Source organism: Hypanus sabinus, chromosome 6 (assembly GCF_030144855.1).
Source record: "Hypanus sabinus isolate sHypSab1 chromosome 6, sHypSab1.hap1, whole genome shotgun sequence".
In the NCBI taxonomy this organism is placed as follows: Eukaryota; Metazoa; Chordata; class Chondrichthyes; order Myliobatiformes; family Dasyatidae; genus Hypanus; species Hypanus sabinus.
In genome coordinates, this window is record NC_082711.1 from 174,485,884 (window position 1) to 174,511,193 (window position 25,310).

General features: G+C 41.9%; 1 protein-coding gene across 1 annotated transcript; it reads left to right on the forward strand.

Annotated features, from left to right (window-relative positions):
• The first annotated feature begins 212 nt into the window (after positions 1–212).
• Positions 213–22,541, forward strand: smg8 (SMG8 nonsense mediated mRNA decay factor). The gene is made up of 4 exons (XM_059973613.1): positions 213–2,195; positions 9,496–9,641; positions 11,511–12,395; positions 19,545–22,541. Exons 1-4 carry the CDS (start codon positions 659–661, stop codon positions 19,740–19,742), a joined length of 2,766 nt encoding a protein of 921 aa, XP_059829596.1. The 5' UTR covers positions 213–658; the 3' UTR covers positions 19,743–22,541.
• Positions 22,542–25,310: the final 2,769 nt, after the last annotated feature.

The window sequence follows — 25,310 nt, forward strand, 5'->3', positions numbered from 1 at the left end:
CCGGTGTTTTGAGATTGCTGGCGAAAATTTAAAAAAAAATTATGATCAGAACATTGTTTATCTCTATCGAAAATTAGTGAGAGCAAAATCCATAATTCATAAAATTCAGACGGACGGATGGTTGAAGTTTATCAATTAACATGGATTGCCGTTAAAGGTACTAAGCAAATATGACATTCGATGATAATTTCATGACTTGGGTTAAGATACAATATTCTCTTCAGATGCACATGGAAATATTGACTTGACACTTGCCTTTTGACAGAGCTTTTAGCATTGCAGAAATGCTGAGAGTAAGGCCGGTGACGTTTTAAACTCAGTATTATGAGTAATTTTCACGCCTAATGATTGATATTAGCAGGTCCGTCTCTTGAAGCTTTTCACATTAAACATGCTTCATTTTGTGCAACCATTTTGTAGTTTGATGCTAAACTGTGAGACACTTAGAACCATGATCATTACCGGAAAAAAATGGTGGGTTTGGAGCGTAAGGAGAGAAGCGGGTTCTGGATTTTGCATTTACCAATTTCCGAGGTGGAGAGGAAGGTCGACGAATTAATGCGAGCCTTTATTTATTTTGTTTCCGGTCGGAGGAGATAAACAGCCGGACCCGTTCCACGGAACGATTGTGAGTACAGTGGTTTTTCCGCCGGATGGGATGGCGGGTGGAACGGCGAGTGAGATGGCTGCGGCCAGGCCGCTGAGATCTGTGTTGGCCTCGGACGGCGAGGACGTTGCTTGGAAGGATGAGGAGATGTGTGTGGTGGGCATCTTCGGCAAGACGTCGGAGTTAAGCGCAGAGAAGTATGCCATCGTCAACACCCTGTGCGACAAGCCGGTCTTCCCTTTATTTCCGTCCTTGATGAACGAGCATCACCAGGGTAATAACTTACTGCAGTGCTCCTACAACCAGGACAGTAAGGTCCTCTACCTGATACTCACCGCCGTCTGCGACAACCACCAGCTGCTGCAGGCCTGTAGGGCCTTGGCGGACGACATCTCCCACGCCGAAGCTCACGAGTTTTGGAAAGGAGAAGAGAAACTCCATTGTATCCACCTTCTCTACCTTTTCTCCGTCTCTCACATCCTCCTCCTGGTCCACCCCACCTGTTCCTTCGACATCACTTATGACCGTCTCTTCCGAGCCCTGGACAACCTTCGGCAAAAGGTTCTTCCTTATCTGAAGAGCACAATTAAAGATTGTCCAGTAGGGAAGGAATGGCGATTGAATTGTAGACCCTGCCCTCCGAGACTGCTCTTTATTTTCCAGCTGAATGGAGCTTTGAAGGTCGAGCCCAAGGGTCTAGACCCTTCCAATCTGGATAAGCCCAAGAAACACTCTCCCAAAAGGAGACTCCAGCATGCCTTGGAAGATCAGATTTACCGGATTTTCAGAAAGAGCAGAGTGCTGACCAACCAGAGCATTAACTGTCTGTTCACTGTTCCTGCCAACCAAGCGTTTGTGTATGTGGTGGCAGGTCAGGGGGACGATCCCATCAGCATGCTGATTGGGCAACTGAAAGGGAACTGTGCCATGAGGGAACATGAATCTCTGCCGGTTTCTGGTTCACGGCGCTATCAGATGATGAGGCATGTCCGGCAGCCATCCTTCATTCTGGAGAGCAACCTCAACAGCTCTAGTGGGCAGCTGGTGGACTGCACATTGAAGGAGTTCCTGTGGCAACATGTGGAACTGGTACTAACTAAAAAGGGTTTTGAGGATAGTGTTGGAAGGAATCCACAACCATCACATTTTGAGCTTCCTGCCTACAAAAACTGGCTTGCGGTGGCCTCCAAGCTCTACGATGTGATGATAAACTGGAGGGATGATGAGCTGGGATTTCTCTCTGGAGACCTTTCCTCCAAGATACAGGTACAACTGAGAGGCCTTGAAGGCTTTTTGGATGCAGATAATAAGTTTTCTGAGAACCGCTGTCAAAAGGCCCTGCCTCTGGCTCACAGTGCCTACCAGTCTAACCTGCCCCACCATTACACAACGACGGTCCACAAGAACCAGCTGGCACAGGCCCTACGTGTTTATAGTCAGCATGCTCGTGGGCCAGCCTTCCAGAAGTATGCCATGCAGCTGCATGAAGATTGCTACAAGTTCTGGAGTAATGGGCACCAGTTATGCGAAGAGAGAAGCTTAACAGATCAGCATTGTGTTCATAAATTCCATCTGCTGCCTAAACCAGGTGAGTTTGGTTTGGGTTGAGTTATTAGAGAGGGGGGCAGGGAGGGAAAAGCCTTGAGAGAGAAGTTAAATGCACATAAATGCAGAAACCCCATCCCGATATGACAAGTAATATTTATAATCATGAGAATATATGATGTACCAGTAATTACAAATTTATTGAAAGTTCATGAGAAAAATCATGTTCAGTGTCTCCATCACAATGAAAAGAACTAGAATCTGTTTTACATTCAGATTTAGACCAGTTTTCTATATAATAAGTTCTTTACTTTTTATGTAATTTTCCAGAAATTATCCTGTTTTCCCTCTAATTTTGAAATTAAAGTAGTCCAATAATTTTTAACTTTAAGCTCACAGCCTATTAAGGTGGAAGAAATGGCTTCTAATACTTACTCTGCCATTAAATAAGATTACGCTTGATCTTCAAGACAGTGTCCAGTTTGGATTTCCATGATCTCCAAAATCTATTGCTTCCCCTGTTGGACATGTTCACCAGCTGAACATCTGTGGCCCTTTCACGTTTTCACAACCCTCCAAATGAAGTTTTGCTTTATTTCAGTTCTGAGTAGCCAACTCCATCTCTCCTAAGTGTAACCCCCTGGGTCGCCTCAGGCTCGCTCAGCTCATTCTCGTCTAGGGGGAGCAGCCTTCAGCCCCGCCAAACTGGGTAATCAGCTGGTGTGGATGCTGTGTGATGTCCCCGTCTCGCCCAAAAACAGACAGTACACCATATGTGATTAAATTAGTACAATTTATTAAGGTTACTATAACTAAGTGATTAATAATGATACAGTATATATGAAGAAAAAAATAAAGAAAAGGCACCAAACTTATCAAAGTCCAAACCACTTTGTGCACAACCGTTGGAGCTCAATTACTGAAGTCTTCTGGCCACCATTCGATCCCCTCCGAACTCCTCGACTCGCAGCTCAGGATCCTCCGAAGTGGTCAACCAAGCACATCTAGCTTCATCCCCCACCCTCCTCGGAGTACCTCCTGGCCTCGGACCCCCGCTTGGAGTCCGTTCCTCGCCCAGCTTACAGCATTGTGTCCTCTCTCTCAACCCCCTCGCGCCAATCTGCCCAAATGCCCGTCAACAATCGCTTACAGCCTCAGAAGAAAGAACAACATTAATCCGGATTTGGTTTACAAAGGAATACAATTCTCTTTATCAGTAAATTTTAACCCAAACAAGCTTCCAGCACTCTCTCGCAACAAAGAAGCATTCCTGCTTTTAACAAAACAAAGAAGCCCTTTCCCAACAAGCTTCCAGCACTCTCTCGCAACAAAGAAGCATTCCTGCTAGTTAACAAAACAAAGAAGCCCTTTTGATTACATACACAGTAACAAAGAGAAAAAAGAAACCCCCTTTACATAAGACTAGTTCTGGACTCCCTGAACAAATAAGTAGCCTATTAGCATCTAGCCTGGAAGTCCCCTTCAATCTCAAGTTTCAAGGAAGTTGCCTCATTTGTCTTAACTTTAAAAGTACTCCAACTTGTCTTGGGGAAAATCCCTTCATCTCTAAAAAAAATAATGCAGTAAGTCTTCACTGTATTTTCTCCAAGGCAATTATATCTTTTCTCGGTCATGGACCCAAACTAATCAGAATCGGGTTTAATATCATGGTGTAGGTTATGAAATTTGTTGTTATGTGGCAGCAGCACATTACAATACATAATAAAAATGGTAAATTAGTATGTATGTAAATTAAATAATTATTGCAAAAAGAGGGAGAAAAATGTGGGGTAGTGTTCATAGGTTCAATGGCCATTCAGAAATCTGATGGCAGAGGGGAAGAAGCATTGTAAATTAAAAATTAAGTTTCACTTTACATTGAGACACACAGTGAAATGCATTGTTTGCGTCAATGCCCAACACTGTCCAAGATGTGCTGGGGCAGCCCACAGCTGTCACCGTGGGCATGCACAAGATGGCATGCACACCGCTTAATAACCCTAACCTGTATGTTTTTAGAAATGTGACAGAAAACAGAAGCAGACAGTCATGGGGAATTTGTGCAAACTCCTTGCAGACAATGGTTGGAATTGAACCCCAATCTTGCACCTGGTGTTATAAAGTGTTACGCTAACCGCTACACTGTGATGCCAGCCTTAACAATAGATATTGTCAGGAGAAAGACAAGGGAAAAGAACTTTAAGCTTGTAAGGTTTTTGCAGGTATCTTGAAGATTCTGGCTGAGATTTTTCTTCCCTTTTCCTACCACTCCCTGGTACATGGCTGATGATGTGTGTTCCCTTTTAATGCCCAGCCATTCATAAATCAGATAAATTTTTGATTGCACAATCTGGTTATCTGTCTCCTTCCTGCTCCCTTGGTGCATTGTCAGCAGCTTCTGGGAGATGGTCCCTGATGTGTGCACATTCTTTCTAAAGCAGAGCTGCTCTGTAATTGCAACGGAGTGGCAATTATTGTGAGCAATTGAGGTTTGATTGTCTGCATGACTTCCAATTAGCTATAATGGTGGGATTGATTCCATACAATTCTAAAGTGTATTGTGCATTGGCACAATCTGTGTTGTGCTTTATTTGATAAAAGTAATAAGTTATTAAAATAGCATAAGCCAAAGAGGAAATGTGTGTTAAATATTGTTTTCATATTACTGCTACACAAGTTTATAGAGTAGCTTTTCTAATCCTCCGTTAGTGTTGATATTGTCTCGAATTGATTCAATAACTCTGTTACTTTGTGAGCCCATTTCAGAAGTAAGAGCTGTTGGTTCACCCTGAATCCTATTAGGTTCACTGACATTCTTCAGGAAGGGTAAACCCAAGCAGATATGTTTTTGTCTTTGGACAGCGCTGTATTTTAGATTAATTATATACCTAATAGTCAGAGGAATAGAGACAAGATTCTGTGGGCGCAGTAGAGGCACCTGGAAGGTATGTTGCTTTCCAGGTACCAGGGTCAGGGGAAGGGTGAGCAGCCAGAAGACTCGGTACCCAAGGACATAGGTAGTGAGGAGGTCCTGAAGAGAGATTTTGGGGAGCTAGGTCAAAGTTGAGAAGCAGGACCTCAGGGTTGTAGTCTCTGGATTGCTGCACGTGCCAGTGAAGGACTGCGTGCCGAGAAGGGGGAATTTGTAGAACGCGTACGAATGGCTTTTTAGAGCAGCTCGTGGTAGAGCCCATTCGGGGATCAGCTATTCTGGACTGGCTGTTGTGCAATGAACTGGGAGCTTAAGGTATAGTTTCTTCAGATATATAAAGTGTAAAAGAGAGGCGAGAGTAGATATTGTACCTCTGGAAATGATGCTGGAGGGGGAGTGATGGGGGACAGGGAGGGCCTTTTAAGAGGCTCCTGGATAGGTACATGGAACTTAGAAAAATAGAGGGCTATGGGTAACCCTAGGTAATTTCTAAAGCAAGTACATATTTGGCACAACATTGTGGGCTGAAGGGCCTGTATTGTGCTGTAGGTTTTCTACGTTTCTATGAAACGGAGGATGAACTGAATAATTATTTTGAATCAGTCTTCACTGTGGAAGACACTAGCAGTATGCTGGAAATTTAAAATTGTCAGGGGGCAGAAGAGAATGAAGTTGCCATTACTAGGGAGAAGGTGGTTGATAAACTAAAAGGTCTGAAGGTTGATAAGTCACCTGGGCTAGCTGGTCTACACCCCAGGGCTTTAAAGCAGATGATTGAAGAGGTGGTGGAGGCATTTATAATGATCTTTCAAGAATCAGTGGATTCTGGCATGGTTCCAGAGGACTTAGTCTTTAAGAAGGGAGGGAGGCTAATGACAAGAAATTATAGGCAGTTAGCCTGAGCTCAGAGGTTGGGAAGATGTTGGAGTCGATTGTTAAGGATGTGGCTTTGGGATACTTGGAGACACATGATAAAATAGGCTGAAATCAGCATGGTTTCCTTAAGGGAAAATCTTGACTGACAAATCTGGCAGAATTCTTTGAGGAAATAACAAGCAGGATAGACAAAGGAGAATTGGTGCGTTAACCGAGTCATGATATGAACGTTCCTGACTCGACCCTTTTTTTTATGAGGTGGAGTGGCTAGCTTGAAGCTCAACCTGGCACGGATGGAAAGAGTGCTCGGGGGGGAGGGGGGGGCGACTTGGATTCGAATTTGGGAGCCTTCGCTCCGGAGTCCGGTGCTGATGCCATTGCAAATGCAATGTTAGCATTCAATTTGAGAGGACTAGGATGAAATGTTGAGGCTTAATAAGGACTGGTGAGGCCTTACTTGGAGTATTATGAGTAGTTTTGGGCCCCTTATCTAAGTAAGAATATAGTGACATTGGAGAGTGTTCAAAGGAGGTTCATGAAAATTATTCTGGGATTGAAAGGCTTATTGTTTGTGGAGCAATGATGACTCTGGGCCTGTGCTGACAGGAAATCAGAAGAATGGGGGGGGGGGGGTCTCATTGAAACCTATCAAATGATGAAAGGTCTTGATAGAGTGGATGTGGAGAGGATGTGAGGGAGTCTAAGACTGCAGGACACAGCTTCAGAGTAGAGGGATGTCCCATTTAGAACGGAGATGAGGAGGAATTTCTTTAGCCAGAGAATGGTGAATCTGTGGAATTCATCATCACAAGTGGCTGTGGAGTCCAAGTCATTGGGTATATCTGAGGCAGAAGTTGATAGATTCTTGAATAGTTGGGGCATGAAGGGATACAGACAGGAGACACGGGCTGAGAGGGAAATGGATCAGCCATGATAGAAATGGCAGAGCAGACTCAATGGGCCAAATGGCCTAATTTTGCTCCTATATCTTATGATCAATAGTCTAGTAGTAAGCCAGCTTCACGGACAATACATTAGCCAATTGTGGGAATATGCAAAGTTTAAGCAGCTAAACATAGTTATCCTTACGTTAAATATTGTATAGTACAAGAAGACACCAAGTCACGTCTGCGTTATTATTAATATTAATTGTAGAGTAGAAGGTGTTGCTATTTCATCGACCATACAAGGGAAGCCAGTTTCCAGAATCGTGGAAGTCTTGTGGAAATCTGGTTGGCCAGAAGAGCAAGCACTGAAAGTTCACCTAGTTACTAAATCTGACGGCTGAGCATAGGGATTGATAATGAAGACAAATGAACAAGACAGAGATTAGAAGAAGCATCAGAACCTTATGGGCAACCAAAGTAGGAACTTAGAGAGGCTGAGATACAAGTGATCACCCGTCCCACAAGGAGAAAGTCTCAGAAACTCTCGCCAGCCAACTTTGCATCAGGTATTTTCCACAGGTTTTTAATGAACTTTATTGGAGGGTAGATGTATGAACGAAAAATGTTTCTGCACAGTACAGAGCCTTTGACCCATGATGTCGTGCTGAACTTTTAACCTACTCCAAGATAAATCTAACCCTTCCCTTCCACATAGCCCTCCATTTTTCTATCAGACATGCACTGATCTAAGAGTTTCTTAAATGACAGTAATGTATATACATACACACAGACACACACACAGGCACGCATACAGACATGCGCACAGGATCTTATATAGTTAAATAAGTAGTGCAAAAAGAGAAAAAAAAAGTAGTGAGGGTTCATGGGTTCAGTGTCCATTCAGAAATCTGATGGCGGAGGAGAAGCTGTTCCTGAAACTTTGAGAGTGTGTCCTGTCTTCTGTACCTCCTTCAGCAATGAAAACAGTCCTGGGTGAAGAGGGTCCTTAATGATGGATGCCCCCTTTTGAGGCATCGCTCCTTGAAGGTGTCCTGGATGCTGGAGATGCTAATGCCCATGATGGTGCTGACTCAGCTTACAACTTTCTACAATTTATTTTGATCCTGTGCAGTCCTCTCTCTCTCCCCCCCCCCACCACCCACCCATACAAGACAGTGATGTGTAGAATTCTCTCCACAGTACATCTGTAGAAATTTGCAAGTGTCTTTGGTCTCCAATAAGATTTCATCACATATTTCCCTTTCCCTTTCAGCATTTCAAAGATCTTTTCTTTCATTCCTACCATCCACTCTCCAACTTGCTACACTTCTGCATGTAGCCACAGTGAGACAACACCCACCCTTCCATCTCTTCCCTTCCAACTTCCAGGGACCCAAAAACCCATCCGGGGGAGCATGATTTACTTGCACTACTTTCAGTCTGTTATACTGTATTTCTCCACAAGGTCTGCTCTAAACTGATAAAATCAAATGTGGTTTAGGTAATTGCTTTGCAGAATACGTAATCAGTTAGCAGGGACATCCCTGGGTTTTCTGTTGCCTGCCACTTTAACTCTCCATCCCATTCTTATTTTGAAGCAAAACAAAGCTCAGTGCATGGATGAGCACGTGGTACCGTAGCAGTTAGCACGATGCTGTTGCCGCTCAGGGTGTCGGAGTTCAGGCTTCATTTCCTATGCCCTCTGTAAGGAGTTTGTACATCCTCCCCGTGACCACATTGATCTCCTTTGGGTGCTCTAGTATGCTCTCACGGTCCAAAGATATACCAGTTAGTAAGTTATTTGGTCGTGGTAAATTCATCTAGTCTTAAATTGGTGTGTTATTGGACGGTGCAGCTAGTTGGGCTGGAAGGGCCTGTTTCGTGCTGTATCTCTAGATAAATAAATGTCTTGTCTCACATCTGGGCACCTTGCAACTTTTCAGACTCCATCAAACTTTCCAACTTCATAACTCATTCTCTTGCTTTTCTCTGTACCAAATCTGCCATTTCTACTGCAAGTCATGTATCTGATATTGGCTCAGTTTTTCTCCATTTGTATAGTTTGACTTGTTAGACATGCCCCACAATATTGGTGTTGTCAAGATATATATTTTTAGTTGCATATTCACCCTGAATCTGCTCACGTAACCCATTTGACCAGATTGTCCTTTCAACAAACTCTCAGAGCAGCACTGACCTCACAGATATACTCTTCACCTTACTCATCCATTCTTCCTGCCACCTCTGATGCTAACTAAAATTGCTTCTTCCTCTCCTTTCCTTTTCTAGTGAAGAAGCTTTGACCTGAAACATTAACTCTGCTTCTCTTTCCACAGATGCTTCCTGACTTGCTAAGTCTGAAGGAGCATTTTCTGTTTTTATCTTCCTAACCCTGTCTGGTCAAAAGTAGTGCCCTCCATTTCTCCACATGTCCATTCCAATGACTTCCTATTGCAGCTCGTTCCTGAGCTTTTACACATGTTATTGTTACAAAGCTTGGAGAAGTTTCAAACTAGTGTGGTGTGTCATATATGTGTCGTCATTTGCCAGGGTGCGTTGTACTCCTTGCTCCTGGTGCAGCAATAGTGAAAAATGGAATGGGAGACATGTTATTGTGCATCTTGTATGTTTTCTTCCCTTTCTTGCAGGAGAGAAACCAGAGCCAGATAGGAATCCCCCTGTGCTCTATCACAACAGTCGTGCTCGCTCCACCAGTTCCTGTAACTGTGGTCGCAGGCAAGCTCCTCGTGATGATCCCTTCGACATCAAGTCAGGCAATTATGATTTCTACCAGGTATTGCAGGATTTTCTGTGAATTACAGACAGATACAGTGAGCTAATTGTGATTCGTTCCTCATTTACCACATAACTTGTAACATAAATTGCTGGAGGAACTCGTACTGGCGGTATGTATATATTTTTTTGTTCCTTTTTATGCCTTGTGGTACATCGGTTGACAATTTTGCTTTTACCTTAGCATTTGTCTGGGTTTTTTTTAACAAAACCAAGTTGCTAGCTTGATGCTTGACCCAGCACAGAAGGAAAGTGTACAAAGAGCTGGCCAGATTCGAACTCTGGCAATTTGTCTCGAAGTCAGGTTCTGATGCCACTACACCACCAGCTGACTAAGGCAGCATCGAGGGAGAGGAATAGAGAGCCAGTGTTTCGGGCGGAGACCCTTCATCAGGAACTGTGGTTCTTTATTCCTCTCCATACATGCTGCTTGACCCGCTGAGTTCCTCCAGCATGTTGTGTGTGTTACTCTGGATTTCCAGCATCTGCAGAATCTCTTCTGTTTATGATTACTTTCTTTCCTGCTCTGGTAATGGAAATGCCCTCCCCTTGGACAACATCGGTGGCGTGGAGAGGGGAGACTTGCAGCTTGGGCAACTGCCAGTCTTCCATTTTAAAAAAAACCTTGCCCAGGCTTGTGCCCTGGAAACTTTCCAAGGTGCAAATCCATGGTCTATCGAGACTAACGGAGGCCTACATACATACTACAATGGAAATAAAAGGGGACAGATTTTAGTGGCTGTTGACGTATCTGGGATCAGTTTTACATGTTTGAGTTGAGTGTCCTGTTTAATATACGTATTTGTATGTTGGCATAGAAAAATGAAAAGCAAGACTTGCTTTTTCACCTGGGAAGCTTGTACTTTCCAACCAGTGAAGTGCTTTTGAGCTATAGTCACCATCATAACATAGCTAATGTTGCTGGCACTTGTGAGCAGTAAAGTTCCACAAATAACAGCGTGAAGGAAACTGGATTATCTGTTTCATTATGGTGTCAGTTGAATATTTATTCCCAGGATGATGGGAAGAGTGCTCTGCCATTCTTCAGTAGTGCAGGAGGTAAGAATGTCAGCAGAAGTCTTAGATTGTCCTTTAATTTGAAAGACACTATTTCCTCAGGATTTCTGTCCCGATCATGTCCCAGGTTCCCGAAGGGCAGCCTTACTGAAAGATGAGTGACAATTAACGAGCCACAGTAATGTCTAACACAATGTGCTCAGATGAATCACAATCACATTTATTATCATTAACATGTGTTGCGAAATTTGTTCTTCTGTGACACCAGTACAGTGCAATACATAAGATACACCATAAGTTACAGTAAAATACATATATTTTTGCAACACACACAAAATGCTGGAGGAATTCAGCAGAAAGAGTACAGTTGACGGTTCAGGCTGAGGCCCTTCTTCAGGATAGTTCTTGAGTGCTGAAAAAGGGGCTCGGCCCAAAACATTGACAGTTTACTCTTTTCCATAGGTACTGCGTGACCTGCTGAGTTCCTCCAGCATCTTGTGCGTGCTGCTTTGGATTTCCAGCATCTGCAGATTGTCTTGAGTTTTTTTTTGCCATTTCCACTTGTATTTTTGCTCTTCCAACCTTTTACTTCACCATCAGACCACCGTGTTATTCTGCCACCAGATGGGATTTTCCAGAGGCATTTGAAACCCAAGTCACTGTTCTAAAAACAAGATCATTGTAACTATAACTTTTTGACATTGCTGTTTATTGATGGCCTGGAGATCATCTGGGCAGGCCAATAAGGTTTTTGTCTTATTTAAAATTCGAGAATAATAAACCCATAGTGTAATAAGAATGTACTGTTGATGTGAACAAATCTGACATTCTTTTTAAAAACAAATCTTTGTAGATTCAAGAGGAGAAATGCTGCGGGAAGCTTGAGCACTTCTACTTCCCCATCTTCCAGCCCAGCACTCCTGATCCAGCTCCGGCGAAGAACGATTCCACCGTGTCCACACTCCCCCCACAAGAAGGCGAAGGAGAGAAAATGAAAGAGAAAGAAGCCCAGACTCAGGGCGAGAGCACCAGTCTGAGTTTGGCGCTCAGTCTCGGACAGTCCACGGACAGCCTGGGTACGTTTCCCCCCGACCCTCATGCAGGGGGTGACAACCCTGATGCTCATGGCCAAGGAGGTGAAAATAAACCAGAGAAAAGGCCCAGCATCGTCGATCGGCAGGTTTCAACAGTTGAATACTTACCCGGAATGTTAAATTCTAGTTGTCCAAAAGGACTTTTGCCTAAATTTTCCAGCTGGTCCTTTGTCAAACTGGGCCCTGCCAAAGCTTACAATTTTCACAGGGGCCTGGACCAGAGTGGCTTCATACCAGGGACAAACTATCTGATGCCGTGGGACATTGTCATAAAAACTAGGTCTGAGGATGAGGTGGACATGGACAGCAACTCTTGGCCTGCCCCCAACAAGTCTGTACCAGTCAAGCGCGCCAGCACTGTGATCGGCCGAGGTAGGCGGAGAGACGACATTGCTCGGGCATTTGTTGGCTTTGAGTATGAGGACTCGCGCGGTCGCAGGTTTATGTGCTCGGGGCCAGAGAAGATCATGAAGGTGATGGGGAGCGGGCCGAAGGAATCTGCCATCAAAGCCCTTTCCTCGGACATGCCCCTGTATATCCTCTCTCCTTCCCAAGGCCGAGGACTTAAGCCACACTATGCCCAACTTATGAGGCTGTTTATTGTGGTTCCAGATGCTCCATTACAGATCATACTTACACCACAGGTAAGATTACAAACCTTAAGTGCTCTTTATCAGGTTTATTAGGCAACAATTTAAACTGAAATTGGGTGTTGTAAGAGTGAACAAGTGGAAAAATTCAAATGACCTCATGAATTGTCTTGTGAATCATTAAAACGATTGCCTAATAATTTGCATTGAGGCCCAAAGTTTAAAGTGCTCCCAGAGATATTTACTGTGCAAGCTTGTTTGTTTTATTCGGTTTCTAAATTGAGGGCAGCTTCAACTGCAGATCATGTTACCCTAGGGTTTAGTTTTAGTACTTTGATAAAGCAATATTTCTAAAGATATTGTCATGAGATTACATTACTGTAGTTGAGATTTCAAAGGGCATCATGTGCAGTTTGTAATATTTGTCTCCTAAAGTCAAGGTAAAATGTATTATCAAATTGTGTATACGTTATATATATCGACATTTATTTTCTTGCAGGCATTTACAGAAAATAAAATTCATTAAAAAACTACACAAACAACCAATGTGCAAACAAATACAAATTGTGCTCGTAAAAATTATGGTTATTATTCTATAATGAATTTATTGAGTATGCCAGCAAGAAAATGAAACTCCAGGTTGTATATGATGACATATATATACTTTGATAATAAATTTATTTTGAACTTTACAATGCGTTTGCAGTTTTTTCTTAAAGAGTACTTGAAAGTGAGTCTATAGGTTGTAGAATCAGTTATAATGTTCTTGTGATATCATCCGTGCTGGTTCAGGAGCTTGACGGTTGTAATTGTTTCTGAACCTGGTGGTGTGTGACCCAAGGCTTCTGCACCTCCTGCCTGATAGCAGTAGTGAGAAGAGAGCCTGGCTTGGACGGTGGGGTCCTTAATGATGGATGCTGCTTTCTTGCGGCAGCACTCCATGTGAGTGTCTGCAATTGTTTGGAGGTTTTGCCTGTGTCCACCACTGGCTGTAGACTTTTCCATTCCATGGCAATGCTGTACATTAGGTGTTTGATGGTTTTTTAAAATAGGTTCTTTTGGTTTTCTTTTTTCAGTAGCTGCCTGTAAAGAGACAAATCTCCAGGTCATATATGGTATATAGACTTTAATAATGTAGTTTGAACTTTGTTTCCACACCAGGCCCTGATCCACCTTTGCGCAGTGTAGCTGTGAAATGAATCCAGCAGCAGATGTGCATCCCTTCAAAGCTGCATTTTATCTGGAAAGAGCTGTTAAGTGACATGATAGAAGAGGAAGAACGTGACAACATCTGCTGCTGACAGTGGTGTTGAGATGAGATGGTGTCTAGAACATCACATTTGAAATGGTGTAGTAATAAAAGTATAGTATTGATAGCATCATTAAACTGTCAGAGGAGGTTGATTTTTTAAAAAATGCATCTGGAAATAGTTTTGACAAAGAAAGTGACACAACAGATTCACCCAACAGCCAAAGCTTACAGCTGGATTACTACGGCTGGCAGAGCATAACTAAATAGGAAATGTTAACATAGCATTTTGCAGTGGGGTCACTGACTCTCAAGCTTGACTGTAAATTGTGATTACAGGGAGTGTAGGCTCAGCATAATATTTTTAATTATGTATTGCTATTGGCAAGATGGAAATGCACTTGCTTACATGGGTTGGGAGTATTGCTTTTGACTGAGTGTATCTTTCAGGTGCTTAACAATGCTACTCACTGGAGTTTAGAAGAATGAGGTTTGGGGTGGGGAAGAATAAAATATTGAAAGGCCTAGATAGAGTGTGCACGAGAGGATGTTTTTTTACAGTGAGGGAGTCCAGGACCAAAGAGTTCCCTCAACATAGAAGGATGTTCCTTTAGAACAAGTATGAGAAAGAACTTGATTATCCAGAGGGTGGGGAATCTTTGCAGTTCATTGCCACAGACGGCTGTGGAGGCCAAATCATTGGGTATTTTTTAAAGTGGAGGTTAATATGCTCTTGGTTAGTCAAGGCATCAAAGGTTACAGGGAGAAAGCAGGAGAATGGGGTTGCAAGGGATAATAAATCAACTGTGATCAAATGGCGGAGCAGACTCAATAGTCCAAATAGCCCAATTCTGTTCCAATGTCTTATGGTATAAACTGGACCTCTAAGGCTGTAGGGAGGTTGGGAAAAGTGGAGGTTGAGAGCTTACTTGGGGAAACGTGGCCATAATCCATGCAATTGGAGAATGTGCATGAGAATGTTACCAGGGCTGGAATTGGTAATAATGAACAAAGATTCACTAGGCTGGGACTGTTTTAACGTGGAGCTGAGGAGGCTGAAGAAAAATTGGATGGAAGCAAAGAAATTTACATGATGTCTAGGGAATAAACAGCAAAGTCTTGCCTTCCCAAGCAGAGATGCTAAAGGCCAGAGAGCTTGGATTTGATATAATTGTTATAACATTATAAGGAGGTTGAGGAAAAATTACTTTACCTGTGGGGGGAGGGTTTGGAGCTATCAGCCTGAGAGAGTGGTAGAGGGAAACCCTTATCAACATTATAGAGTCCTGAGTTCAGTACTTGAAGGGCTGTGTCTTGCAAGGTGTTGGAATTTATTGGCAATATTGGCATTCATTTCAAGGGGGATAGAATATAAAAGCAAGGAGATAACGCTGAGCCTTTATTAGACACTAGTCAGGTCACACTTGGAGTATTGTCATCTCTCGACCCTATATCTCAAAGAATGTATTGTAATTGGAGGAACTCCAGAGGAAGTTAATGAGGATCATTCTAGGAATGAAGGGGTTAACATATGAGGAGTGTTTGGCAACCTTTGGGCTTGTACTCACTGGAATTTAGAAGAATGCAGGGGATCTTATTGATACCTACTGAATGTTGAAAGAACTAGGTAAGGTAGATGTGGAGAGGATGGGGGTATCCAGAACTAGAGGGCACAGGCTCAAAATTGAGGGGCAACTCTTTCGAACAAAGATGAGAAGGATTTTTTTCAGCCAGAAAGTAGTAAATCTGTGAAATGCTCTGCCACAGACTGCCATGGAGGCCAAGTCCATGCGTATATTTAAGGTGGAAATTGATAGTTTTCTGATTGGTCAGGACGTCAAAGGATGTGTTGAGAAGGCAGGTGTATGGGGTTGAGTGGGATCTGGGATCAGCCATGATGGAATGCTGGAGCGGACTCGATGGGCTGAATGGCCTAATTCTGCTCCTGTGTCTTATGGTCTGATAAGATCTTCTCAACTGGCATCAATACAAAGGGGCAAGATGGTTTCTGCGTAATAAATTTTCTGTTCTTCCCTGACTAATTCCTCTGCATCCAGCTCTGAGGGAGAACCTGAACCATGATTGAACTTTGCATCCAGAATGCTGCCCTTCAGCTTAAGCTGCATTCCCTCCTTCCACTGGGAATGTCAGCCTGCATTTTCTGCCGAAGTTTGCAGGGGGGAGTTAAAGGTGATTTTCTTTGTCAGGTTGCTACTGACTTGCCCAAGGCTGAAGCATTGACTGTATACTCAATACTCATTACCAGGGAAAGGCATTCAGAGATTTGCTTCTGTGCAAATTTCCTTTCTCTACAACTTCAACTTCAGTTGAAAGCTGTGGCAGACATCCAATGTTATTGAGGCTATTGGGCTGGCTTATTCATCACAATAAACGGTTTTCACAGTTGGCAAACCAGGATTCAAAGGTGGTGATGAATCAGCATATAGGAGGGAGATTGAAAAACTGCCTGAATGCTGGTATAACAACAACATCTTTCTCAATGTCAAGAGCTGATTGTTGACTTCAGAAGGAAATCAAAGATCCATGAGCCAGTCCTCATCGGAGGGTCAGAGGTGGAGACAGTCAGCAACTTTAAATTCCTCAGTGTTTTTATTATATCAGAGGACCTCTCCTGGGCTCAGCATTCAAGTACAATTATGAAGAAAGCACAGCAGTGTCTCTACTTCCTTAGGAGTTTGTGGAGATTCAGCGTGACATCTAAAACTTTGACAAACTTCTGTAGATATATGGTGGAGATCTGTTGACTGGTCATATCACAATCTAGAATGGCAATACCAATGCTGGTGAACAGAAAATCCTACAAGAAGTAGTGGATACAGTCCATTCCATCATGGGTAAAGCCCTCCTCACTATTGAGCACATCCACAGGAAAGCAGTATCCATCCTCAGGGACTCCCACCACCCAGGCCATGCTCTTTTCTCGCTGCTTCCATTAGGAAGAAGGTACAGAAGCCTCAGGACTTGCACCATCAGATTCAGGAACAGTTATTACCCGTCAACCATTAAGCTCTTGAACCAACGGGAATAATTTCACTCAACTTCATTTGCCCCTTCGCTAAACTGTTCCCACAACATATGGACTCACTTTCAAGGACTCGTTATCTTATGGTCTCAATATTTGTTACTTATTTATTATTATTATTTCTTTTGAATTATTTTCAATTATTTATAATTGAATTATAGATTCAATAATTTTGAATTTGCACATTTTGTTGTTTGGCACACTGGCTGAACGCCCAGCTTGGTGTGCTCTTTCATTGATTCTATTATGATTATTGAATATGCCTAAAGAAAATGATGAAATATATGCTGATATATATACACATACTTTGGTAATAAATTTATTCTGAACATGAGGATGTAGTTCAAGGTTAAGCTTAATTCAAAGTAAATTTATTATCAAAGTACGATTTATTTATTACTAAATTGTGACATCGTAGAATAGAAGGATGTGTGTTTAGAAAAGAGATGAGGAAGAATTTGTTTGCCAAGAGGGTGGTGAATCTATGGAATTCATTGCCACAGATGTCTTTGAAGGCCAGGTCATTGGATATATTTTAAGTGGAGGTTGATAGGTTCTTGATTAGTAGGTACATCAAAGGTTATGGGGAGAAGGCAGGAAAATGGATAATAAATCAGCCATGATGGAATGACAGAGAAGACTTGATGGGCTGAATGGCCTAATTCTGCTCCTTTGTCTATGGTTTTATGTGCAATTAAAATCTTAATATATACTGTACTTCATACTATGATGGATATTGGAAGGAATTTTGTCCACATTAATTGGTTTATAAAGTTCCTGAAGCTTGCACAAGGTTTATGACTTTTGAGGATTATAGAACATAGAAATCTACAGCACACTACAGGCCCTTTTGCCCACAATGTTGTGCCGACCATGTAACCTACTCTAGAAACTGCCTAGAATTTCCCAAGTGCATTGCCCACTATTTTTCTAAGCTCTATGTACCTATCTACGAGTCTCTTAAAAAGACCCTATTGCATCCACAAAAGACTCTAATGTATCCACAGTAATTTGTCGTTTTGATACCTTTTTAACTATTTCCATGAAACTTTAGCTAGTTGGGGTAGCTGCTTAATTGGGCTGAAGTATATTGGTGCGTCACAATTAACTGGAATCCACTGTTAGAAAAACTTCCGGTAACTGTACTGTAGACATAATACATAATTTATATTCATACTTTATAATTGTTGCCTCAGGCCTACTTTTTTTCCAATAACTTGAGATCTATTTCACGGAACCTAGATTTATTTTTTTAAATTGTTTTCTGTAAATGAAGATGTTGTATAGGGAGAGTATTCACTCTGGGGTGGATCATTCATTTATGATAATGTTACTATAAATTATTTGTAATCTATTAATTATCTTGTAAAGGTAGCCATCTGAGCATTAGCTTGCTAGATACTTGTTGATATCAATTAGCTGTGCCACGCTTGGCAGCCAACATGCTTTTCTTTATTTGTGAATTATACATTCTGGATATTTCTCACTTGAATTCTCCTGCTACTGCGGCAATGACGCCACACCCAAGTTGCAGGAGCAACACCGTATAGTCCATCTGGGTAGGCTCCAACCTGATGGCATGAACATCGATTTTTTGAACTTCTGGTAATGCCCCCCCCCCCCCCCCGCATCATTCCCTTTCCCTCTCTCCCCTTATCTCCTTACCTGCCTATAACCTCCCTCTGGTGCTCGTCCCCCTTTTTCTTTCTTCCATGGCCTTCTGACCTCTGTTAGCAGTTTTCCCTCCTCTCCAGCCCTATATCTCTCTCACCAATCAACTTCCCAGCTCCTTATTTCATGTTCAAGATAGCTGCAAAACCATTTTTTTTTATGTGGAGTGGCAAAGCAGACAGCGAGTTCGGGCTTTCTACATTCAGCTCTGCACGTGTGAACTATACTTGCTATCACTTTCATAGCTTAGTAATGCTGAACGCTGACCGTTTCATTGTTAAAACAACCATGGTATGCAGTGCCTCGCTGGGAGTATATCACCAAAAGAGGCTAAGTCAAAAAGATAAAAGCTAGAAATGATTAATTGGCTGCTGCCACGAGAAAGCAGCATCCACGATCCAGACATTCTTTCTTCTCACTGCTGCTCTCAGGAAGGTGGTACAGAAGCCTTAGGTCCCACACCACCAGGTTTAAGAACAACTACTACCCTTTGTGTGTTGGCACGTCACCAAGTGGTTAAGGCGTTCATCTAGTCATCTGGAGGTCGCTAGTTCGAGCCTTGGCTGAGGCTGTGTGTGTGTCCTTGAGCAAGGCACTTAACCACACATTGCTCTGCGATGACACCGGTGCCAAGTTGCATGGGTCCTAATGCCCTTCCCTTGGACAACATCGGTGGCGTGGAGAGGGGAGACCTGCAGCTTGGGCAACTGCCAGTCTTCCTTTTTATATATAAAAAAAAACCTTGCCCAGGAAACTTTCCAAGGCGCAAATCCAAGGTCTATCAAGACTAATGGAGGCCTGCTACTACCCTTTGACCATTAGGCTCCTGAAGCAGCATAGACAACTTCACTTGTCTCAACACTGAACTGTTTACACAGCCCATAGACTCTCTTTAAAGGACTCACAACTCATCTATCTCTCATTTTTATATTTGCACAGTTTATCTTATAGACTTTGGTTAATTGTCCATCTTTGTGTGTGTTTGTATCCTATTGATTCTTTTATGTTTCTTTGTATCTACTGTGAATGCCTGCAAGAAAATGAGTCTCAAGGTAGTATATGGTGACATTTACGTATATACTTTGATAATAAATTGACTTTGACAATAAATTGATTTTGAAACATAGTAATTTATCATGTTTCAATCTTGCAATTGGTTTAGAAAGTTTATATTGAGAAATTTTCACATGTAAGTGTTTAGATTTTTCTGTATTAGATTTAATTTCTCTTTACCTTGCAGGTTCAGCCTGGTCCTCCGCCCTGCCCTGTGTTTTATCCTGAGAGACAAGAAATACCTGTGCCACCAGATGGACTCTGGGTGCTCCGCTTCCCCTATGCCTATGTAACGGACCGTGGACCCTGCTTCCCCCCTAAAGAAAACCAGTCACTGATGAGTTATCGGGTGCAGCGGGGAATCCTTAAAGCTATCCCCCAGTGATGGCACCTTAGTGACTACACAATGTTTGTCTTTTCTTAAACAACTTCCTCAGGAGGGGGAGACTAGAGGTTGAATGGTGGACTGCTCCAAGCAATTAAAGTTGAATGAAGTGCTCTTGTGGGCATGAATTACTTTCTTGCACTAACTAGGTGTCAGCAAACTCTGAGCATGCATTTTCTGACCAAAAGGTATTAAGGACTCGAATAGACAGACCCCAAAAATATAGGCACTTCCCACTACTGTACACCCAACAGTCTCTGACTATACTTTTCCAGGTAAACTGTGATTAAATTTACTGCAGTTCCTCTGATTTTATTTTTTCTCCTTATGAGGTAAACCCCACTTTAATTTTTCTGATGAAATGCTCTTTCCCATTCATGTGTTGTGAAGAGAGATGACAACTCATGAGGACATTGTGACGCCAGTCATGTGAATTGTGACAGTGATGTCCATAATATCAGTATAAACTGCAAAAGAGACTTTTTGAAATTTAAATAAGGCCTGTGACTTTAATTAAGGGTTCTAATGGTCTTCACAATTCATAACCTCATCCAAATCCTCAACTGCATTTGAGTCTTAAGTGACAAGCTCATCGCCCTTTGGTTGTTTTGGTACCATTTATCCATTGCATACAAATAGCTTTTGGTAGCAATGAGTGTTTAATTTGTCTCTGTCTTTAACTCTGCTGTGGGAACTAGTTTTCAGATGCTAGTTCCCCCATTCATTTCCATTTTTAATACTCACTATGATGTTTCAATAATTGAGAATGAAATCGTAGGTTAAATAGCTGCTCATGTTGACTGTCTCTATATCCAAGAACATGATAAAAATGCCCCGGACAGGGGCTTAACGCCAATGCAAGTCTTTCACTAAATAATCCTTTAAAATGTTTGAAATGGGGTTTTAATTTGTGACGTTATTTGGAACCTTGGTCAGATGAGTAAACTTTGGAATTTATATTTATCCCTCAGTGGTTGAACTGATTTGATTTTACTAATGATAATCAGGAGTTGCAATGACAGAGTTTTCCAGGTCAGTTGCAGAGAAAGTGTCCCTAACTGAACAAGCCCTGTCCCAAGAAACTAACACCAGACAACACAAAACATAGCTAATCTGGTGTTTAGAGATTCTGATGTTCCAATCAAGAGTGTGGTAGCAGTCCAATCTTTGAGACTGCCAGCTATATTTTGAGAAGGTTTTTTCTTTTGTTGAAGGAACCTTTTCATGTTCTGGAATGACTTTTACTCATGCAATTGTTTAGAGGGTTTGGTGTGCTAAATGGTATTCATGTCCTAAAGGGAAGATCTGAATTGGATGCAATCAGGGTGTTGGTGAGATAACAAACATTGAATGCAGCCTTTGAAGTTTACATTAATATGTACACTGTTCTTTCTGAGGAAGATTTGATGTTGGTGTACTCTTGATAGCTAAATTTTGTGTTATAAATCCAGCAATAAAATGCAAATCCACAGGGATAGGTCCTTGGATTACCCATGGATTATCTATCTGAAACTAACATGATATCTGGTCTCCTTCCAAAGAGACTAGTAGTGGTAATGGTTGCTGCTCTGTAGCGTGACACAAGATTGGTGGAACAGAAGTTTACATTCAAATTGGTATTGGTTAATGTTATAATTTTATCAGTCAACTAACCTTGCGTAAGCTGCTTGACCAAACTGATGAATTTGCAGATACCAGTCAAAATACTATTTTGAAGGACAGTTGAAAGTGCAGTTTGTGGTCTGTTGACTAATTTATTATTTATGATGAGAGAAAGTTGCCTCAGTGATATCACCTTAAACCTGTGTTACATAATGCATGTAGCTCAGAAGCTCACAGTGACTTTGAGCTCCTGATCAACCATTTAATCACCATAGCTACACTGACTAAGTGCAACTTGGATCTGATTTAAGAGCCTCTCATATCTTCAATTGCAAATTCAAACCAGGTAGATTCAGTGAGTAGGAAATTTGGTGTTGACTTTTGGCTGATTTAATCCAGAAAATTTGTTCAGCCCACTGCAAACTTGTGTTTGTAAAACTGTGTTTCTTGGAGGTTAACCGAGGCGGTGGAAGCCTTTAAGGATGGGAGGTCTGAGTTGCTTTCCATGCAAAGAAATCCTGTAGCTGCATTAAGGTGAATTTAACAAGTAACCATTTAATGTAAGTTTCAAAGTTTTGATATTAAATTATACAACAAAGTATGAAATGAGTCCAAGTACAGGTTTTTACAATCAGTTTATTTTACTTCATATGTGGAGGAATTGCATACTTATTTGTAATATTGCTTGGACGTGTCACTTGTCAGTCTCCCTCCAACTGCATCATGGTTGAAATTGCGCCTTCATTAATCTTCTGCTGTTTTCAACTCCAGTTATTCTAATTGCTGATTTGTCAGTATCCCTTTTTCCAGCATCTATAATATTTAACTCCTCCAAAAGTATGCTGCTTGTTTTGTAACTTGCACCCTCTATTCAGCAGCTTATCATTTAAAACATTTTCACCCTTGCTTTTAAATATTCACGATTGTCTCTCCTGCCCCTAATGTTGTTAAGCCCAGCTTCACAACTCTCCAAGATAAAAATGCTCCTCAAATTATGCTCTCAATGCCCACTCTTGTCTCCCTATACTCCTTCCCTGTTTGGGAAAACCCTCTTAAATCTTTCTGCCCATTCACTGTTCTGTTAGCTTATTTAACATGCTGCTTAAAAGCTACCTTTGACCCAGCTGCTGATCATCTGTTCTCTCTCTCTTCATTCTTATACTTCTGCCAAACACCTTGGGTGTATCATTAATGTATCATAAAGGAGTGTCATAAATGCATGTCATTATAAAGAATGATAAACAAAATACTGGAAAAACAGCTTATCAAGCAGTGTCTATGGAAAAGGAAACAGGTTAATGTTTCAGTTTAAAGACCTTTTGTGCTTTCTTTTGTTTTTCATGTTGTGAGAGGTGGTTCCATTAATCTTTTTGTTCTGAAAAGGACCGATGATGCTGTTTATACTGTTCAGCAAAAGCATTTCTCTTTAATTCCCCTTGAGAAGGATACATTCAGCACTTGTTTCTGAGATTTTTAAGTAGATTACCTTCACTACATCTGGGCATTGGCTGGAAACAACAAAGGTTGTCTGGACCAGATTGGCTCCCAGTCCAACCATGGTATTTTAAGTTTAGAAACGTAGAAAGCCTACAGCACAATACAGGCCCTTTGGCCCACAAAGTTGTGCTGAACACATCCCTACCTTAGAAATTACTAGGCTTACCTATAGTCCTCTATTTCACTAAGCTCCATGTACCTACCTAAAGCCTCTTAAAAGACCCTATCGTATCCGCCTCCACCACCGTGGATCTCACCACTCTCTGAGTAAAAAAAAATATTAATCTGACATCACCCTAGCACCTTAAACCCGGGTCCTCTTGTGGCAACCATTTCAGCCCAGGGAAAAAGCCTCTGACTATCCACACAATCAATGCCTCTCATCATCAGGTCACCTCTCATCCTCCTTCGCTCCAAGGAGAAAAGGGCCGGGTTCACTCAACCTATTCTCATAAGGCATGCTCCCCAATCCAGGCAACACCCTTGTAAATCTCCTCTGCACCCTTTCTACAGCTTCCACATCCTTCCTGCAGTGAGGCAACCAGAACTGAGCAAAGTACTCCAAGTTTGTAGCTGCAATATTACCTCTCGGCTCCTAAATTCAATTCCACGATTGATGAAGGCCAATCCACCATACACCTTCTTAACTACAGAGTCAACCTGCACAGCTGTTTTGAGCGTCCTGTGGACTCAGACTCCAGATCCCTCTGATCCTCCACACTGCCAAGAGTTATGAACAAGTTATCATTTAGCTTGCTCTGTGGTGTGGAGGGAAAAATACTTTTGATACAGAGGCTGTATCCTGAAGAAAATCAGGACAAATATAAAATATCTGTCAGCATCTGAATATAGTTTAATGGTTGAAAATAGTGTCATCAATACTTAAGACAAAAGGGCTACATTACAATAGCATTTACAATGGAGGTGGTCACTGAATCAGCAAAGAGTCACTGAGAAGGGAAATTGCTTATTTTGGATTCATGGAAGGAAAATCTGCCTAGTTTGTCTAAAAAATAAGGTTGTCATCAATATAAATCAAAAGTATGTTGGGTTGTGGGGGAGGGGAGGAGAGGTTCCATTTTGTAATAAGAGTGTTATACTTAGAGAGTTAAACAGCATGGAATGAGACTTTTTGGCCCATCTTATCTATGTCAACCAAGCTGCCTATTTGAACTGGTTCTATTTGCCTGACTTTGGCCCACATCCCTCTAAACCCTTCCTATCCATGTACCCTTCTAAATGTTTTAAATATTCAGGAATTCATTGAACTTCTGCAAGGTAGCCTTAACTTTTAAAGGCTACCTTAATATTTCCAGGTAGAAATTAAGTGACAATTTTAATTTTTTTTTCTCAAACTCTGAAAACCCAAGCCTAAAATTTGGACCTTTAGGTTATTTGCACTTGTAGTGTCAAAAGTGGGAAGAAAGTATGGCTTTCAGATAGGGTTTTGCATTTTGCATTAAAAATATTGTCAAGTTTCATCCATTGTAAGCAATGCATTTAGTCCGGCACAGAATCATCGTTATACTGGAGCATAAATTGAAAATACAGCATTTTAAAAGGTATTGCATAGAGTATGTCAAAACTGAACAAGAAAAAAAAACAAATTCTAGAAATACTGTAGATAGTGGAAATACAACATGCTGGAGGAACTCAACAGGTCAGGCAGCATCCATGGAAATGAACAAGCAATTGATTTTTTAGGCCGGAGCTTCTCTTCAGGCCTGGAAAGGAAGGGAGAAGACTCCTGATTAAAAAAAGGTGGCAGGGGAGGAGGGGAAGGGGGATATCCAGAGGTGGATAGGTGAAGCCAGGTGGCTGGGAAAGCTAAAGGGCTTGAGAGGAAGGAATCTGATTGGAGAGGAGAGTGGACCTAAGAAGGAGGAATAGGTGAGAAGAGGTAAGAGGCCAGAGTGAGGAATAGCAGAAGAGAGGGGGTGGGAAATTTTTTTAACTAGAAGTAGAAATTGATAGTCATGCCATGAGGTTGGACAGTATCTAGACGGAAGATAAGCTGTTGCTCCTCCACCCTGAGAGTGGCCTCATCATGGCACAAGAGGAGGCTATGGACCAATATGGCGGAATTGGAATTAAAAAGTTTGGCCACTGGGAGTTCCATTTTTCGCAGATGGAGCAGTCCCCCAATTTACGATGCGTCTCAGCAATGTAGAGAAGGCCGCATTGAGAGCACCAGATACAATAGGGGACCACAGCAGATTCATAGGTGAAGTGTTGCCTCACCTGGAAAGACTGTTTGGGGGCCCTGAATGGCAGGTGTAGCACTTGGCCTCTTGCAGGGGTAAGTGCAGGGAAGGATATTAATGGGGAGATAAAGATTTATTTTGGGTAAAGTCATATACGAAGCAGCCTAATGAATGTTTTCTTAAAATACTGATTCTGTACAGATGTTTCTTTCTGAAGTTTCAGCTAAACTTAATGGTTTTTATTTCAAGGACTATACCTTTCCAC

Bases quoted from the DNA above. Each gene is read 5' to 3' on its own strand.
- smg8 (XM_059973613.1), top strand. From the start codon at position 659: ATGGCGGGTGGAACGGCGAGTGAGATGGCTGCGGCCAGGCCGCTGAGA. The intron at 9,642-11,510 runs GTATTGCAGGAT...AAATCTTTGTAG, and splicing joins GCAATTATGATTTCTACCAG to ATTCAAGAGGAGAAATGCTG. The intron at 12,396-19,544 runs GTAAGATTACAA...TTTACCTTGCAG, and splicing joins AGATCATACTTACACCACAG to GTTCAGCCTGGTCCTCCGCC.